General features: G+C 37.8%; 1 protein-coding gene across 3 annotated transcripts in view; it reads left to right on the top strand.

Moving 5' to 3' along the window:
- ABCC4 (ATP binding cassette subfamily C member 4) overlaps positions 1 to 20512 on the top strand; it is a 142159-nt gene that overhangs the window by 76414 nt on the left and 45233 nt on the right. For all 3 annotated transcript variants that reach the window (XM_041423392.1, XM_041423391.1, XM_041423393.1), the window contains 3 exons: positions 398 to 477; positions 18688 to 18838; positions 19470 to 19589. In XM_041423392.1, the coding sequence (XP_041279326.1) occupies positions 398 to 477; positions 18688 to 18838; positions 19470 to 19589 (351 nt within the window). The remainder of the gene's footprint in view (positions 1 to 397; positions 478 to 18687; positions 18839 to 19469; positions 19590 to 20512) is intronic.

Here is a 20512-nt window from a genome sequence, read left to right as displayed (position 1 = left end):
AGCAGATTCCAGCTGATGTTGCTTGATGAAACTTGCATTAAGTTGTCTGACCTGTAAACCTTTACCTGCCCATGTTAAGCATACAAAGCATGTGTGTTTCACCTGTTAAATTCTCTTGAAATATTATCTTCAAAGCCCATTTAAATTTTTTTCTAGCTGTTTAAGTAAAGGGTTTATATTTGGGTCGAAAGCATTTGTAAAAAAATTATTCTTCTTCAAAATATATTGCAGTGGTAGTAGGAGACTCCCTTCATAGGGGTTTCCAAAATTGTTTTTTTTTTTTATTTTTAAAGTCCAGCTGTTTCCTTTTAATTGTTTTTGAAATAGTAAAACATGGATCTTTTCAGGAATTATATTTACTTCCCTTTTGTTTTTCTTCTCAACCCTGTTTCTATAGGAAGAATCTTAAATCGTTTCTCCAAAGATATTGGCCACTTGGATGACTTGCTTCCACTGACCTTCTTGGACTTCGTGCAGGTAATTCAGTTGCTTCTGTCAGAGACTTCTGCACTGCATTCTGCATTTAGATTCCTGTATGCTTTCTGAAGATCAGCTATTTGTCACAGATGTAGCTGAGTCGAAGGAAAGTACTTGTTTGTGAAAGAAAGGTGCGGTTGAAATTTAACGTGTCAGTGAAAAGCTAACATGAGTAATAACTGGTAGGTAGGAGTGGCTATACACAGCTTGCTATTATGTCAAGATTTCAGCTCATAGCAGCTACATGCTTGGTAAATTGCTCCTGATTTGCCTCCAAGCAATCTGGCAAGCTTATTGCTGTTATAAGAAATATGTCCATAGTAAAGAAACAATCAGCTCACATGAAAAGATAGCACAGATTAACCTAATTACATGTCTACTTCCACAAAGAATCAAATGCTTACCACACCATTTCGGATTAAAATAGGTGTGGCTATTTACAAAGAAAAGATTAGTAGTAATAGGGTGAATATAATAGCCTTAATAGGAACAAGTGAAATAAGTTGCTGCAGAAAAGAAAGATGGACAAAGCGTTGAGATTTTGATAATGATGAAATGATAAAGGATTATACATGACATCAAGGTAATTTTTCTGTTCCAGTTGCTATTAATCTTTCTTGTAAAAAATTGCAGGAGGATAAATCTGAAAAAGAATGATCATACTGTATGAAAATAACATGAATCACAGAATATACAGAATTCTGGAGGCTAGATAAAAAAAGACTTAGTGGGTTATCTGGATCCACTTAGTGGATCACATCTGTCATGCTGAGGTCAGAAATGTTTCTTAAGGTGCTATTACTAGCTTTGCTTCGTCTCTTAAAGATAACCTATTCAGGATCTAAACCCTGTTTTGACTTACTGAAAAATAAACCAAAGACATTTCAGGTTGAGCAGTTTAATCATGTTGTTCTTGCTGAACTCTTGAAAATAGGGAAAAAATTAATTGCAAGGAGTAAAAATGCCTACTAAGATAAAGTGTTTTTTGTAGTTCAATGAAGTAGCTGAAATTGAGGTGTATGTTTTGTTTTTCAGATTTTTACAGTGCCATTTTAAAGTGTCGTTTTGGGGAAGAAGGGAACATGGTGTATTTTACCTATCAGTTACAGCAGTTGGGGTTTTTTTATGAGTTAGGGACTTGCTTACAGTGACTATTAGGATTTTTAATACATGGTCACTTAATTTCATTTTAATTAATTTGAATTCTTCTTGAAAGTGCAATATGATTTTTCTATAAAAACAATTAATTTTTTACTGTTTGTACAGATTCCAAGTCTTCTTCAGTCTCGTTAACTGTCTTATTGGACAGAATATCTTTATTTCAGGTGTCTTGAGAGTATACATATGTGCCTTTCTTTTTGACTGGAAGTTCAGTTTGTCCTGCTGTCCTTATCCTCTTCTCTTAGCATACGGTTTGCATCCACAAAGTCAAACCCATCTGTCCTGCACAGTGTGCTGCTTGTCCATTGGGCCAGAGGGGTTTGTATGTGCATCAGTGTGTCCCCTTTACAGCAGACTGCACTGTGTGTGTTCACACTATCTGCTGCTCATGGCCAGAGCATCCGCTGGGTCCTGTGATCCTGAGATAAAATGATTAACCATTTCTTTTAGTTCTGTGTATTTACAATAATAATGTGAGGGGTGTGTTGCACGACAACATGGTGGTTTTATAGCAAGAGACTGAGTGGGTGTTTTGCACGCCCTGGCATGTGGTTTGAGGGCATGTGGGGTTGTCTGAGGATGCAGAATTTGCTGGGAAAAGTTACAAAAGTCTGCAAAAGCAGAGGGAACCACAATTGGTGTGATCTTGTCCATACTTCCTTTTGGGAGCAGACCCTAAAGCAAACTGTCTTGAGAATTGCACTGTCTTACTTTTGACAGAACAAACTGATCTGCTTCAAAAGGAGGATGAGAGAGTGTCTACCCTGTGTGCATGGCACATGGTACACAGTGTACAGAGAGCATCATCTACCAGCACATTGGAAAACCTAGTCATTGACCAGTGTATAGATCCTTTAGGCAGTGTGTGCTTTCCCAAACTTCACTGGTCTGGAATGAAAGAGTGAAGGCTGCTTCTCTAGATGTGATTGCTTTCTTCTTTCAAGCTCCTGCTGTAAACCACATTTGGTAAACATTTTCCTTCATCTTGATTAATTTATGTGTTTTGTTGTTTTGTTTTTTTTTAATTGGCTATTGAATTATTTGTCAAATTCTGGAATTTGTTTTTTAAGTGAAAAGTTTTTGCTTTCTAAAAAACAAAGTAGATTTTACAAGTCCAGTACAATATTAAAAAGACGCTGTGTTTCAAAGCTTGCCTGCTCTATTTGGCATCAGAAAAGAAAATTTAGGATTTTACTGTTGATTATTAATGCACTGCAATCCATAAGAAAAAATCACTTTCTTCTTGGCAGGTTTTCTAAAATTTACTCTTATTGATCAGCAGGCTTCTTGCTTAGTGAATGCTTCTGAAATTCAAGATCAAATATATATTTATTTCTGATGAAGCAGAGATCTTTACAAAGGATAACTGTTATCAATTGTGATAGAGATCTTTTGTCACTTGTTTTGTTTGCAGGTGTCTTTTATAACACTTCTTATAATCCCTTCAGGAAGAAATATTTTCTCCTTTCTAAAAACAGTATTAGCTGGATATAAAAGCCCTGAGCCCAGCCATTATTGTTGATTCTTTGACAGACATTTCCCAACATTCATTGTTTAAATGGTTGTCAGGAGGAATCAAGTGAAACTTAATAAACAATGCAGTAACTGGTTCATCTTACTTTGTGTGTAGAAGCTTTTCTTGAGCGGATTTGCATTGAAGAAGTGGTCGTTTTTCAGAGTTATTGCTAGGATCATTGTGGAGCATTCCACCCTTTTACTGTATTGGCAAGTGAGTGTGTAATTTCAGCACAAATAAATCCAATGTGATTGGACACCCAAAAGCTACAGTATGAGCCAATTTAAATACTGATTAATAAATAATTAAATGCCACCTTCTAGTTTCCTGTATTTTGTAGCTATAAAAATACAGATTTTTAAGCAGTGCTAAGAATTGATCATATTCTTTTTGGAGTAGGTAATAAGATTTATATACTGCACTACCGCCATAAGGAGCATTATTAGTCTAGACAGCTAAACTGGATGAAAATTAATTCTTTGAACAGAAAGAGTTTACTTTTTTACATCTTCCATTGAGTTAAGGAAAATAAAGACTCTCTTCAAGACAGTGGGTAGTTTCTGTGCACTTTCTGGTTAACGCAAAGATGAAAGGTATGTGGCAAGCACAAAAATGCATCATGAACCTTGTTGTTTTCTTTTGAAAATCTGGTTAGATTTTACAAAACCATGGCTTTGCAATATCTCCCAAAGTAGCTACTTGCATTGCATTTAAAGTTTTCTGCCATCTTTTCATTCTTTGGTTTGAAGTGCACCAAAATATAGCACACCTGTCTTGAGAGATTGAAGGCAAGAGAAGCAGTCCTCACTGGAAGGCAGTAAATTTTTTCTTCTAATGAATTTTAACAGCATATGAGGCATCTTAGTGCAGCTGACTGTGTTGTGTGGAAATTACTGCTGTATCCACAAGGTTTATGAATTAAAAATAAGTCTATTTTATGAGAACATGTTTATGGCTATGTTTTACTACGGGGCTGGAACAGAATGCTGTGGGTAGATGTGAAGTAGGAAAATTGAGAAGAAACCAAAGGCTAATTTAGGTGTTTCAGCTAAGATATCTTTAAGGGCATGTTTAGAGTCCAGTTTGAAGCTCATTTAATAAAAAAAAAAACCCTTCAAAATCTGCAGTCCAAGCCTGAGTCTTATCTTCTGTTATGAATTCTGGCTGACTGTAAGGTTCTGTACCACTTCTCCTAAAAAAGTAAACTAGAAAGCAATGCTATGTTCTGTATGACACTTGTTATTTCTACTAAATATGGCATTAAATTTGTTCGCAAAATTGGGTAGTAATTAAATTTGTGGGTTGACTAAGATAGTCAAAAAGCTGAATTAACTTGTGTGCTGAAGGTAGTGGTGTTTTGGCTTTTTTTTGTGAGCTTACATATTTTTAATTATTGTTAGCCTCCTTAGTCTCTGTCTACATCTCGTTCTCTTTTTCTTAACTGGTGTTGCATGATTTTGGCAGCTGTTCTCCAGCTAAGTTACAATCTCACCAGCTAAAGGACAACTTGTGTGAAGGCCATTACAGTGCTCTAAAACTTCCTGCGAGGATTTAAACATCTACTTTATTTAGATATAAATGTCCTGCCTTAAGCTCTGTGGGATTATAAGGTCCTGTTGATGTGGATTCACTGGTAGGTGCGGGGTCTGTAGTGTAAAACCGTAGGCTCACAGCATGCTTTGGGTTGGAAAGGACCTTAAAGATCATCTAGTTCCAAACCCCTGCCAGGGACAGGGACACTTATCACTAGACCACGTTGCTCAAAGGCTCATCCAACCTGGCCTTGAACACTTCCAAGGATGGGGCATCCAAGGCTTCTCTGGGCAATGTTTAGCTCAATGCAGCACTAATAAAACACAATGCTCTAATTGGGGAAAAGGTCAGCCAAGAAATAGAATAAAATTTTGAGGAGGTATTAGGAATTAAGAATCCAATGTATTTAATAGTGGTTTATGCACATTAGCCCAGATATTCCTAAGTGGCCAGTATTTTGGATGCTGTAGTTTTGAGACCTCCTAAAAGCCTGAATCATATTCTGTCTCAGGATAAATCTGCAGAGGCTTAACGTCTTTAAACTCTGATCTCAGACTTTGCCAGATGAGTACCCAAACTGACAAACTACTGCTTGGAAACTATGTCTGTAAACTGATTGAGTACATAGGACGATGAAATATATTTCAGACTTTGTGTTGGTTTTGTAAATTGTTCTGGTAAATTTTAAAGGGAAGATTTTCTCTATAGTTTCTTGCCCTTGTAATTTCTCAGTGATCTTATTACTTGTTAACAGAGTTGATTTTCTGCTTTAGTTTCAAGTGAATTTGAGTAATTAATGTGATGGCCCCTTCATTTTGATTTCTTACCCTATGTTAGATTGAGGGGAGGGGTAAAAAAATCATGATCTGTTTTGTTTCTGGAGAACACTGTGAACATGTGAACTATCTGCAGCTGCCCTTGAAAAAGGGCAGTGATTTATTGAGGAAAACTGCATTGCAAAACCTTTTTCCTCCCCAAAATCAACAGCTTGACTGAGTTTAAATAACTGACTTTTCATATCCTTTCATCACACACAAAGACCTAATCCTGAGACTACTTGAGCCACCAATGTAGGCTGTGGCTGAGACCACCACTGAATGTGCTATTCCCTTCTCACTACACACAAAACACATTGACTGCAGCTTTATGGAGTGAAAATAGTGAAGAAAAGGAAAATGTGAAGGAGGTGTCCGCAGTCATTTCTTAAAAAAAAAAAAAAGAGAAAGGGGAAAAAAAAAAGCTGCTGCATCTGGATATTAGGAACAAAAAGTGCCTCAGACTGGAATAATAGCTTGGGTCACTTGCTTTCGTATGTGCACAAGAGTGGAACTGCCGTTCCTTGTTTCAGTACCACTGACCCCTGCATTTTATTGTGTGAGGATGTCAGGGAAAGTGTGTAGAAGGAATTTGAGGATCTTTTAGTTTAACAATGACGTTGTTATTTTGTGCTTTCTGTGAGAGGTGGGATTCCTAAGGAGTGCGTTGCGTTGTTTTTTCCCGTTTAGCTGAGTTTAGTCTGGATGCACGTGTGAGTTTTAAGAGGCATTTTTATTCATTAAAGAATAATTCTTTCTGTGTGTTTGCATGTGTGTATTCAAAATATGATCAGCAGTGTGTTGTAAGAAAATAACCAGTAGTGGGATCTGTGTTAAATGTCAGTATACTCTGTTGAGCCTAGTACATAGTGCAGATCTGTGCCTTGGATACCTTGAATACTTTTTAGCTTTCCTTCTGCTGGATCATGGTAGTTTTGCTGTGCTGAGGTGTAAATGAAAAATAAATAAATTAAAGAAACACAAACAGTTGCCTGGTAACACTTGACAGCTAAAACTTTATGGGACTTTTTCTTGCTGTACCTTCCCAAGATGCATGTTAAGGGCATCTTGACTATTGCACAATGAAAGACAAGTTAAAACTTTTTTAAAAGTAATAGGGGTATATATTTTTTCCTTGGTAACTTTGGAGCTATAGTTTCAGAAAATGTTAAAATTATCATTGCAATAAGGTCCTAATTTTTGCTGTGATCATGCAGTATTTGCATGTGCTTTTAGTTTTGGGATTTTTTTTAATTAACCCCACTGTCTTGTTAAAAACAAACAAGCAAACAAATGAAATGAGTGGGAAGTAGTGGAGGAAGAGGAGGCTTGGGTTGCATTTGTGTCTCCAAGACTAACATGCAGAAGCTGTGAGTTCAGCACAGACACTTGTCTAAATAATGCAGTTTTTTATTGACCTTTTCTTCTCTGTCCTTGAATGTCTTGATTGTTAAATCGCAGTAGCCAATTAGTCTTGTTGAGGGTGACCAGCAGTGGGAGATAATCTATGCCAAAGCTATTGCTGTTCTTTATTTTGTACCTGTCATCACATTCCTTTGAATGGAAGGGTGAGTGTCTTACATCCTACAGACTGAATATTTACCCAGATTGGTGGTGTGTGTACAGGACAAAATGTGTAAGGTCTGGAGTCACTACTAATGAGTGAATTCCTGTTTATATATGGACCTCAGTTTTCCAGGGAAGGCCGTGGTCTGTTCTCACTACAGTGTCTGTGTATCCCCAGCCTAAGCCTTTGCCTCATCCCCCTTTTTTTTTTTTCTTTTTTTCTTTTTTTTTTAATTTATGCTCATTTGTAGAATTTTTTAAAGAATAGGTGTGCATGCAATTGTCCACACATTAGTGTCAAGGCAGCAGAGATCACTACTGTAACAAAATTAATTTGTGTAGGAACATAATGTAAATGCTTTAATATTTTAGGGTATTTATTTACTTGGTATTAATAAAATTTGAAGATGCAACACTTTATCTGACATGGGAAAGAAGGTAAAATAATACTGAAAATGTGGTATCATTACCTTCTTGCCCTCTTGCCTCCCTTACTACTTTTCTTGTTTTTCTTAACTCATTTCCTTTTACCACATAAATGCACTTCTGCATTTACGTGGTAAAAGTAGGTCATCATTTTGTACTGGGCTCCTTTCATTTTCTTATTTGTGGAATACAGGTGGTTTGAATATAGTGAAAAATAAAGCTAGTTTTCAATTAGTGGAATTCTGTCTTTTTCTAGAGCATATGAGCCTTGTGAGGTGCAGTCTTTATCCTAATTTCTTTAACATTTGAGCAGATTGAGGTTTAATGGTAGTTGTACTTGCAGTATTTTGACAGTTGGAACCTGTAAATGCAAAATTACAGTCAGGTGTAAATAATCCCTTCTCCAAATGGGCTTCTCTGTTTTCTTTATCAGATTACTTTCAATATATTTTCAGATAATAGAAAGCAGGATAGTTGTATGGAAGTCCAGTGATGTTCCCCCTGTTCTGTGTGGTTTGGAAATTTCCCCACTTTGGTTAAGGTGGAATTTGTAAAAATTCCAGAAAGATTTTATTCATTTGGTTCATATCTGTTGGAAGGTATTTTCTCGTTTGCTTTTCTTTGTGTGAAAGAAGGCAAAGAAATATTCTCAAAGTGTATTTATGTATGCAGGTGAACTTATTTTTTGTAGTTTTCTCCTTTTCTTTGCTCTTTCTTTGTGTATATACTACTGCTGGTTTTAGTGCTAGAGTGGGAATTTTTATTATTACTTTATAGGTATTTTGTAGGTTTATTGATATTTCCCTGACTTTGTAAGCATTATCACAACCTATCATATCTGTGTCTCAGACTGGTGATTAGTTTTAAGACTTCTGAAAATCATTAACATTTCTAACACTTTACAGTAGCTAGAAATACTTTAATTCTGCTGTCAGTCACAGAGTGTAACAATACTGTTCCAAATGGTGATAAGTATAAATCTTCTAGATTGCCTTTAACTACTGATATACTATAGATAGGACAATGTCTGCTTACAAACAAATTAGGATTTCACTGTTTGGCAAAAGGATTGGAGATTTCTCCTTTGATTCACCAAGGAAGGAGAAACTTGGAGGTAATTTAAATTACTAAGCCATGTAGCTAACATGTGTGTATGTTAAATCATTATGCGTATTTCTGCCCAAAACAAATGTGACACAAGGAATTATCTTTAGCAAAAATAAAGACTTCATCTCACAGAAATGTTCTGCCAGGGTTATGTGTGCACCTGCACAATATAAGAAGGTTTTTCTTGCTGAAGCTGATAATGTGGCTACTTGGTGAACTGTGCAGCTTTGAAAATTCCAGACAAGTTTGTTTGTCAAAAGGTAGAGGAGACTGCAGTGTGGACAGTTCTGTATGACAGAAAATGAGAGCTCAGGTGGCAACTGAATGTAATATGTCTTTTTATTACATCTTTTTATTACATCTGCATTAAAGGACATTTTTGTACAGTTTAAAAGAAATTGATTCATTTGGATTGTACTCCTGAAATACAAAAGTCTGTGTATTAAGGCTCTTTCAAGGGCTTAATAATATCTATTCCTGCACAGTGGAAGAATAGAATGCTGAGCTATTTCATTTTCTTTCACAATCACATCCCTAAATAATTTTCTTAATGGTTTTTGAAATCAGTCTAATGATTAAATAAGCAGAGCTCTCTTGCTATATATGTCACTCGTATACTAAAATAAAGGGTTTAGATCTTCTTATAAAACTGCTGGGTTTGGTAGTTGATTCAGTTGTCCATCCTTCTGTCAAACTCAACATAACACTTCAAAAAAACAATTTTTCAATTTTCTCACTAATAGTCTGGATTTTGGGATCAGATCAAACTTAACTATCACTTAGGTTCGTAAGTGTGCCCTTGTTGATGGTTTGTGATAAATAAAGCTTCTGAAAAATCTTCTTGATGGTTTGCTGCATATTTGTGACACATAAAGAATGAGTGTGCACTTATGACAGTAAATGATGTTTATTCTCTGCGGAGGAATTTTCTCTTTACTCACTGGGTTCTGGACATGCACAGAGCAGCTGAACTGGGTGAAACCTGCTGGTGGTGGAGTGAGGCTGGTGCTGATTATTTTAAATATGCTGAAAGCATCAGACCACTATTCAGCTTTTTTGGAGGTGAGTGATCACTAGATATCATGTAGTACTGAAAAATTATGAGTCAGGGGTTTATTTTGAATAGGAAAGTAGTATTTTATAGCCCTATCAAAGTGGCAAAGCTCTGAGGAAGTTAAGGGGGAAAATGTCAGGGACAGGTTAGAAAGCATTTTTTGCATATCTCCTGTGAAAGAGTGTGACCTGAAGGAAAAAGAAGGTAGTTTTATTTCTTAGGATAGCTGATGCTGTAGTCCTTAATATTTTTCATAATTTTCATTTAGCTGAGGCAGAGAGGCTGTTGTGGTATTACAGAAATAGATTGCAGAAATATGAGTAGTTCTTCATTCCACCTAAAAATAAATACATGAATAGTGTATTTCTAAACAGCAAAAACAACAATAAAATGCTTGAAAGCTTGTAATTGCTGTAAGGCAGAAGAGCTGTGTTACTGAGGAATTGATACTCTCTTTAACAGAAAAGTCCACAGTTCAAATGTAGCGGAAAGCTTTTAAAGTTGTTGAAAGACCCAGAATTAACTTCTGGTGAAAGTTAGACTTGGCTGAGCCGAAAAGGTCATGCAGTTGAAAATGAGTTATTCTTGAGGAGGGCGCACAGCTGCTCTGGCATTATGGCCATGAGGGACAAGAGACATGAGGCAGGAAAGTACAGGGCTCAAAGACAAAGTTTGCAAAAATGTGACAGGTGGGGCGGCAGTGTCTGTGGGAAGCACGATTTTGAAGGTGCATAGCATGGGTGAAAATGTGATAACATCACCATTAGCTCAGAGGAATTCCTCACAGGAAGAGGGGACAGTATTTCAGCGAGTAAATTAATGGACTGGACCATAAGAACATGAACTAATGCCATCAATGGGCTGTCTAGGTCAGTGTTTTTTCTCCAGCAATGGCAATAGGAGATGCTGTTTGTGGAGGGCATGTACCCCAGCACTCACAGTTTTGTACTCATGGTGTCAAAAGGCCTAACTTTTCCCAGTCCTTTTACAATGCATTTTTTGCATCATTTTGTATTTGCCTGTAAGATCTGCCTCCTGCATCCTAATAGCCTTAAAACAGTGAGGGTTTTTTGGGTTCTTTTTTTGTTCTCATTCTGTGTATGTGTTCTCCATAATTATCACTGAAATAACATGTGCTTTCAAAAGGGTTTTTTAAGTGGGATAAAACTGAGACAAAGATCAGTGAATCAGCCTCTGCTGGTAAAGTACTAAACATATGAGTAAAGAACAAAATGGAAAATACACCACTTGTAGCAGTACTAAGGAGTAAAATATCCATTGTTGAATCAAATGTTTTGATTTCATAAGGCTCTGTACTCAGTGAGGCTGTCTTGGGCTTACATAGCTGGGGAAACATTATGGAAACTACTTCTGAGAGGTAGGAGGGGAACAAAAATTGTCAAGCCATTCTTCATTTTCCTTTAAAAATATCAGTTACTCATCAGCAAGGACTGACAGAGGAGATACAAAAGTGCATTTTTCTGAGAATATTGAAGCAAGTGCAACAGCCAGCAAAGCAGCCACACTTGGCAGTAGTGGTGGATATTGGAGGCACAACCCCTCTAAATTAGTATGATGGAAAAGAGATGCTTTCTGCTACCTGAGGAGTAACTCTGGGAATGTTGGGTGATGCCAGACATTTTTCTGTAGAGTTTCAGGCAGGTTCTGGCAAGAGCTGTCAAGAAAGCAAAGCATGTATGTGTGCATGTTCTACACTCACTGATTAATGCAAGCTACCATGTAAAGTTGTGCTCGGCATCTGAGATGTTCCACAGGAAGATAAAATGTATTTTTCATGGTACAAAGACCACTGTAGTTAATGTGAATAGTTCTTGTGTATGCACTTTTTGTCCCTTGGGAAAAGAGCAATACAATGTAGCCAAGGCCTATTCACAGGAGAAGTGACAAACAGCATTGTTGAACAGCAAAACCATAATAGCTCTTTATATTTTTCGTATGGGGAAATCACAGTAAAGTTGTAACTAACTCCTGTGACTTCAGGAAGACCTCTCACTTTTTTGTAGATCTTCATTGCAAAGTTATGACTTGCTGCCCAAATCATTGAGAACACTTCTGTGCAGATGTGCTTAGGCGGCACGAGGTGCAATAAACGAGTAGCACTTCAGAAAATCGAAGATCCTGTTCAAGATTCTGCTGCTTATAAATACAAAAATATATTGTCCACAGCCATTTACAAGAATGGCTGTTGGCACTGTCATTTTGTATATGACAGCATTGGTACACTGGTTATGAGCAGGAGCTGCATGCCTAAATAGAGGCTGTGGCTTTGGCTCTGATAAAAGCTTTTTTTTCCATGGAAAACCTGTATTAGCTGGAAGTAACTTACTACCATGGGCAAAGGACCCTGGCAAAAAAACTTCTTACATGAGTGAAGATAGTTTATTCTTAGAAAGAAGATAACCTCTGTATGTTGTAGGACTATAGTGCAGAGTTCTAAGGGATGAGTGTTTCAAGTGTCTGTCAGAATCACCAAGTCCAGAGCTTGGTTTTGTGTCTGTTTCTCAAGCATCATATCTGGAAGTCTCGGAGAACGTACAGACTGTGATTTTTGAAAGCTGCTGTTACAGTCAAGTTCTGCATGAGACAGTTAAGCCTCCTGGCCCAGGGTGCCCAGAGAACCTATATCTATCCCTTCTTGTAGGGTAAAAGATTACTGATGATAGGATTACTGTTTGAATATGAGAGCAGTGGTGGTGCCAGTGTTTTAAAGAAAACACCCTTTTTATTGTAAGGTCACTTGTTAAAGAACAATTGCACACAGTTTGCTGTGACCTCAAACAAATATTAAGGCTTCTCACTTAATGACAAAATGCATGCCAAGTCAAATGAATGAGCATGTTGGTGGCACAGAAAACATTTGCCCTGAGGAGCTCAGTATATGCTTGTTCACTTGGAAAAACAGTGATCCAGAAGGACTGAGGACTGTCTTGTAGAGACAAAAACAAATAGGAGGTGCTAGCATTAAGGATGTGATGGGAAATTTTAAATACATTTCTGGCAGATGTATTCAGCCCATTTGCAGTGACATATTGATTTAGTTAGGTAACCTCTTGTCAACTAATTGCAAATAGCAGGATTCAGAAGAGATGAGAGCATTTTGCAGGAGATAAGATGAACTTGCTCTTTTTGAAGCTTTTAGAGCTGGCAGTATTTAGTTCTTAGTTTCTTCATTCCATTTATCTGAAATTATAATTTTTGTTTCTTCTCATGCTGTGTCTTTTTTTCCCCCCTTTCAGTGCATTGGTTGTCATAGCCTTTAAATTCCATATTTTCTTGTGGATGCACATTTTCCTAAAGCTGAATTAATGCTGATTGAGAGCTGTCATTCCTGTCAAAGACTGCTGTCCTTGGTTGCTTCAGAAAAGGACATTGTCAGAGATGCCACTTAAAAATTGTATATCCCATGTGTTCTCCTGCACTCATAAATCTTCATTGCATTTTTGCTGAAGACGAGTGTGTTCCTGGCAGTTTGATGCAAGCAATAGTATAAACAACCATATATGCTTATTTTTAACCTGTTCCAAAAGAAAACCCATAAATTTTATTTAAAAAGTAGTTTGAAGACAAGACTGCTCACCTCAATTCAGCTGCCTTAAGTGAGCAAAACGAAGCAGAATTGCTTAGGTGCTAGTTTCTCTTTGGATGTTTCCTGTGGCTTTTCGTAATAAAGGGGAAAAATGCTGAAAATCTACACTGTGGTTCTGGGTGGAGCTGGCTTGAGTAGAGTGTTTATCACTCTGATCTTTTCATTGCAATGTCATCTTCCCAGGGAAACTTGTCTTCTGGTGTCCCAGTGTAACCAGCAGCCACCTGTGCAGTTTTTCTTTAACAGACATGCAGGTCAGTCAGTCCAGACAGTCTGGTTTGAAAAAGTCTGTTTGAAGGGGGGAAAAAAAGCATTCAAGGATAAACAAAATGTCAGAACTGGATTAAGGATTGATTGTACTTGCAGTTATTTGGCAGAGTCAACAAGGAAATAATTTCTGTCAGGGGTAGGGGAGAAGAAGGAGGAAGGGTGATGCCAAGCAAGTATGAACAGAGTGGGGTTTTGTAGTTTCTTGACATGGCTTTACTTCAGACAGCACAGCCTGACTGAGAGTGCCTAAAGTTAATGCAGTGAAGGTTCAAACTGAAGTCGAGGACATGTGCCTTTGCTATTATTAAATTAGTATGGCTTTGTGGCAGTTCCGTGGGCTATTATAATCCTTGGGAGTGTATATTGGGGCCCAGGGAGTAGCATTTGGGAATTGGGGCTGAGTAGGTGTACTTGGCTTCTGCTTAAGTATTGGTAAAACCAATCCTGGAATGCTGCAGTTCTTGCATGGGATTTGACTGTAGATTCAGTCATCAAAATTTAGCCTTGATGGGTTTTAGATGTTTACTTTGCTGTAGTCACAGGAAATGAAGTAAATACAGTTAGTGGATTGTAGCAAAATACTAAACCACAGGTTCATTAGGTATGCTCTTAAAAGTTAGATGAAGTTACTACCATCCTTGGACATGTTTAAAAGATGCACACAGACCATGCTTAAGGACATGGTGTAGTGGTGGACTTGGCAGTGCTGCATTAAGGATTGGACTCCATGATCTTAGTGTCTTTTCCAATCTAAACAATTTTACTATTCTATTCATCACTTCTAAACTGTTAAAGTAGGACAGGAGTTTCACTATGTAGGCCACATCTGGATTCCCTCAATGAGGTTTCCAAGTCTCGAATCCCATCCCCTGGGCTCATCTCATTGATGAGAACTCCTACCAGGTCAACAACTGCAAGTCCAGAATAGTGTGGCTCCTATGGTGGTAGGTCCTATACCATGTTTTTCTGCTCTGTGGTTGTGGTACAGAAATACCTGTTACTCCTAGATCAAGACCTGTTTGAGATAGAAACTCCAGAATACCACTCTCAGCACCTGTAAGAATAATGGAGAAGTAGGTCATCAGATGGTGAAGGGAAAGCATGTTTCACAAGAGAATGTGCTGATCAGGGCATTCGTTTCCCCAGAGGGTTATAGTTGGGTATGCCTGCTGCAGTACTAGAGGAGATTTTTAAGGAAAAAAAAAAAAGCCACAGTACATGGAGTGACTGATCAAATCATGAGGGAAATCTCTCAGGACTCTTATAAGCAAGAGGATAACTCCCAACAGAAACAACGTGTGCTTTTCTGTATGCTAGGGATAGACTGCGTGCTGGCTGTGTGTGGGAGATTCATCTTTCTCCAGGGAAATGGAAGCAAGTTTGAGGGTGGACATTGGTCACTATGTCTCCGTTTGGAAACAATAGTCTTTTCCTGAAACTATCCAGGTCTTTTTGGTCTTGGTAACTCTGCCGCTTCTCTTCCCAGGCTAGCTGATGTGAGAGTGGGGGGCGGCAGTTTTCCCCCTGGAGCTCCTTGAATCCCAGTTGTCAGTTGTTTCGGCGCAGTATAAAACACAGGCAGCGCACAGGGGTCCCAGGGAAACTTTATTTGATGGTGTTTCTTCCCCTCTTTCTTCCTGGGCCCCGACTAAGGGGCCGACAAAGACTTATATCTCAGGGGAAAGGCAGGGGCAGACCCAACTTCCAACAAATCAGGAGAGTTGGGAGTAAAAACCCAGGCGGGGAATAACAGGAGTGAACCAATAAACTTCCAAGGAAGAAAAACAGTTTTAGGAAATGGGTAAAATTTGGAGAAATAGAAACTGGGAACTAGCTGACGACATTTCTGGGAAAAGGGTGGAGACAAAATAAAAAACCAGCACCAAGGAAAAACACTAAATCACAAATCAAACCATAGACCCACTGATAAAACAAAAAGCACGATACAAAAGGTAACCAGTGCATCTGTTGTCTTTTGTTCAAGATGACCTTGTTTCAAATACTGTGCAGATAACTATAAACGTAATTAATCAGCTCCTGTGTTTTTGTTTTAGTTGCTTTTTTTTTTTCAGTTTGACTGTTACTTTTTACACAGTCATTACATTTTGAATGCTAAAATTAAGAAACACATTAAAAGGTGCTGGGTTTGTAGATCATATTTCTTCTATGTAGGAAAATCCTGGACTTTTGATGCAACTTTCCGTTGTAAGCTGATTCTTCCATGAGAGGTCTAGATACCCAGTCCTAAACATTTCTTGCTGTTTGTCTCCAGAGATGAGAGACACCAGACACTCATGTTACCATTACTGTCAGCCTTATCAGCTGATAAGCTGCTAATCAGCTGATAATCAGCCTGCTGATTATCTTGGGTCCTGCAGCTTGCATGCAATGAAGCTGGTAGAAGTTGGGGTAGTCTCCAGCTGCAAAGGCTGGTTGTCTCTTGTGAAATTCAGGAGCTAGAACCTTTGCCTTACCTCACGCAGTGACTGCATGATTACAGTCTGCAAATGGTTGTGTCTGCCTTTCAGACTACTTCATTAGGAGTTAATTTATATGCAAGTTTGGTTTTCAAAAAAAAAGAACACACATGACTGATCCACCCTATCATAAATTTTTATAATGATAAGGTGGTGCAGGCTCATCTAAAATTCCTTCCAAAGGCGGTGTCAGATTTTTACTTTAGTCATCCTAACCATCTTTTCCTTCCCTGTATTTCTGCCATAGCAAGGCTTTGTTTACACAAGCTGGATCTTAATAGTTTTACTCCCACTCCCAGCCCCACTGGCACTTTGCAATATATTGTAGATTATCATCACTAAACTTCAGTTTGGCTTCTTTGTTTTTTGTTTAGAAGCATTTGTTTTCCTCAGAATTCTTTTCCTTGAAGCAGCTCTCCTCAACATTTGGCTTCAGGTTTGTGGCTGATGTTATGAGGAGACTGTGTAATTCAGAAACAGCTTTTTTGAGACTGTCTAGGAAGTGATGGAGGGAGAAGGCAGCAGATGTATCGAGCAGATTCAGGAGTGAGTTTGGAACAGGAAGGAAGGACTGGACTTCAGTCTCTGCTGATAAGGATGGAGGTGAAGGAGCCTTTAGAAACTCACCAGCATATGGATGGCTGGCAGGTTTGGCAGAGATAATGAGCATTACTGAGGAGAGTGGAGATCTAGAACAGGAGAAAATTTGTAGGAGGTGAGGAATCTTTTTGTCCTTTCTCCTCACCCCATGATAAAAAGGAAATACGTTTACAGAGCTCTAAAGAATGCCAGAGAAGGGCAGTGCTGGTGAGGAGCCCAGGGTGTTTTGTTTTGCTTTGTGCTGACACAGCCATGTACATAATTGATCCAGGTGAAACACCGTGCACTCTCATTGCCACCTTGCCTCCTCCTGATGAAATCGAGGTAGACATTTGGGATCTGTTGTGCGTATCTATAATGTCAAACAACACGATGCTATCAACACCTTAACCCACAGATGAGCAGTGCAACTTCCTCCAGAGCTCCTTCCCTATGCCTGCCTTTTAGCAATTTTCCTTAGTAGGGTTATGAGACCCTAAAATGTGCTTTCAGGATCTATGAGATGGGGAGGCTGTAAAAATCTTCTTTTCATCTGATTTATTACTGATAAGTCTTCTTTCATGAGCTAAGACCTTTAAGCCTAGAGGTGACTCATGCAGTCGTAATATGTAGGGTGTGTGGGTTTGCTCTTTGGTCAGGTCAAATTAGGGTAAAGTCTGAGAAGCCTGAAGGGAAAAAACCAAATTTAGGGGTAAAGGTTGTACATGTTTTTGGCCTCAATGTGCTGCCAGAAGTGCAGCAGGAAATGCAATGTGTCATAGACACTTCCACTGAAAGTGTTTGAAAACCCATGTAGCTCTCTGGTACCTACCTTAGCTGATGTGTTGGTTATATGAGCACCACGTTGGAAAACTTGAAGGGACTGGAAGCATTTTTGCTGCAAGACATGCATTTCTGGCACCCAGTGGTCGCTAATGCATTTTTGGAATCTAAAAATCAGGCAGCCACAATATTTATCTGGAATGCACTTCTGTGTTGCATGAGGTGATGAAGAAGGTGGCTGCTGTACAGTCCATAAAATGAAAAGTCTTTAGAAAATATTGTTATTGCTAAGGAATATGTTAATGAGAATAATACAGGAATTTAATCTTGAGCTAGGATTTCAGTTGTCTGGTTTTGGTACTGTATGGGTTGGATTTTTTTCCCCCTTTTTAAGGAACAAGTGGGCACATCCTAATTATAGTATACCAGGACTCCTACCATACATTCATTCATGCACAGCTGGGTTCTGAAAGAAGTTTGTGTGCAGATGATGGTTTTGACTGTCTATTCAGACTGAAAGTTTGATGAAAGACATGAAGGGGTTTGAAGGAAATGGAGGATTTAATTTAGAAAGTTGGGCCAGGATCCTAAGCAGCAGAGTTTTCCTCATTATATCTGGTTTTCTAAGAGTAAAGTCAGGTTTACCTCACCTGTTACATTACACTGTAGTAAACCTGGTGAAACAAACCTTTTATGGCACTTCTTGCAGTGTGTAACATTTTCTTCTTATTTGTAATATTTCACAATGTAATCCTTTGAGAAGAGAAAGCCCACTTTCTCCTGTCCTGGGTTTTCTTTCTAAATGGGACAATGTGTTTAGGAAAATTTGCAAGCCTATGTTGAAAGTCTCTCTTCCAAATGTCAAGTCTTTCAACTCAAGTTGAAAGCCAGTTTTTCTCCAGTTTCTTCTTAGCAGGAGTGAAAAAACATGTCCTTGATTCACCAAATAACTAGGATTCATTAATGATTAGTTGTCCATTACACTGATCATTTATTACTTTATTACAGCAGTCACAAAATAGTCTACCAAGAAAGACAATTTTCAGTCAACCAGTTTTGTAAAGATTTATTTTAAGGAACAAATAATGTGGAAGAAAACCATAAACTGGAAAAATAGTCAATTTAGATATTACTGTAAATTTTCCAAGTTGCTTAAAAATAGATGTTGCTCATATGTTATACAATGCATCCGCTCTTAAATGTGGTAGTTATGTTTAAATATTTAAGTGTTTCAATAGTGTTAAATAGTTTTATACTTGTTCTAAATTAAATTCTTCTGGCAAAGAGTTTTTTATTTTGTTTCTATTGTGCTCCAGACTCTCCTACAGATTTGTGGTGTGGTGGCTGTGGCTGTGGCAGTGATTCCTTGGATGCTCATCCCCTTAATTCCACTATTTATTCTTTTCATTTTTCTTCGACGATACTTTTTAGACACTTCAAGAGATATTAAACGTCTAGAATCCACAAGTATGTAGTTTGGTGGGACTTAATGTTAGTTTGCGCCCTACTTATTACTGTGTGAAATGCTAGTATTTTATAGACAGTCCATCAAAGAATTTTTTTTCTTTTGCTATGCAAATAACTTCCTTATTGCCTTGGTCCTCAACTAGTGAATTATATGCTTAACTCCTGTTTTGCATAATGATAAACCTAGGGTATGTCAGTTAACTATCTGTAAATAAAGCTAGTTAAGAATATGCTAAGCTGCTGGTCTTTGGGGCCTTGCATGCATATACTAATGGTATTTCTGACCTTTTCTGACTCTTATGCCTTACTTTAGCTTGACTATGATATGGAATATTAAGCATTATGAATAACAAACATGGGTGCCTAATGTCATTAATAAAGCCCAAAGAATTTCTACAGTGACAGCTATTGTAAGACATTTTTGTATAAATTAATCTGCCTGGCTGTCTGACTGATTCTAATTGAGTAAGAGAACATTAGTTAAAGATACTGCATATTTATTTTAAAAGATGCAGTAGAGTAGTTTGTGTGCTTAAATATGAAGTGGTAGGATTAAAGATTAGTGTGGTACAAAAAGAATTAAATGTTGTCCTTCATCTATTGTTAAGTTAACTCTCATTTCCCTTTGTAGCTCGAAGTCCAGTGTTCTCCCACTTGTCGTCATCCCTCCAGGGGCTTTGGACTATTCGGGCTTTGAAAGCAGAGGAAAGATTTCAAAAACTATTTGATGCGCACCAAGACCTCCACTCAGGTTTGTGATGAATTGATGTGAAAAATCAAATACTTTGCACGGTAGGAGGGAAATATCTTATGCCCTCAGCGACATGTATATAATGTGCATTAAAATCAGTAGGAGCTGTGCATTTGTCTCTTTAGGGTAAAATTCCTGTATTAGAACAAAAACATTATCAGTCTAGATTTAGAGAGTTTACTTCGGGCTGTAATATAATTTAGAATACCCATGCATATGTTTTAACAATGTATAAGATAAACATTTGAAAGTATGCCTGATAAGAATACTTAAAGAATAATTTTTAATGTTTTCCTGGATTCCATCTTTAAGAAAAGGAAAGGTGGGGGGAGGGCAGAGAGCAATGTGGTGGGAACAAGCTATATTATGAAATATTTGATACTAAGTAGTGTTCTAGGAATGGGCAGATATAGTTAGTATAAATAATCTTGGAAAAGTTCCATAATTCTAACTATTTTTTACTTTGAGCAGCTTTCAGGGCTTAAATCTAAAATATGAAATTAACGTAATTGGAAGGTGTGAAATATTGGTGTTCTGCAAGGATAAGTAATATAATTCAGGTTTGCACTGTGGTTCTTTGACTTCTGCTGTTTAAATGTTCTCTATTACAATGTTCTTCAAGATATAGCAGAATGCAAGTTTTCAGTTTTGTGTTTGTTAGGTAAGATTGTGACTTTCCTCTGTTGGAAGACATACAAGTATATTCGATTGCTGTTTTGTAATTTGTAGGTTTACAAGGTTTCAGACAAGAGCAGCTGACCCTTTCTGAAGTCCAGTTTATCACAGGTTGTAGCATCATACACACTGACCATATTGAGCCCAGTGACTTGTGGCTGGTGTAGTGCATCTTCCAGGGAGGCACCTCTATCTTCGCATTTCCCCTTTCTTAATATTTTATAGTTGCTAGTTATCTGACCAAACCA

The sequence above is a fragment of the Onychostruthus taczanowskii genome, unplaced genomic scaffold, assembly GCF_017590055.1.
Source record: "Onychostruthus taczanowskii isolate IOZ18803 unplaced genomic scaffold, ASM1759005v1 scaffold77, whole genome shotgun sequence".
Classification (NCBI taxonomy): domain Eukaryota; kingdom Metazoa; phylum Chordata; class Aves; order Passeriformes; family Passeridae; genus Onychostruthus; species Onychostruthus taczanowskii.
This window is presented reverse-complemented; position numbering and strand designations above follow the sequence as displayed.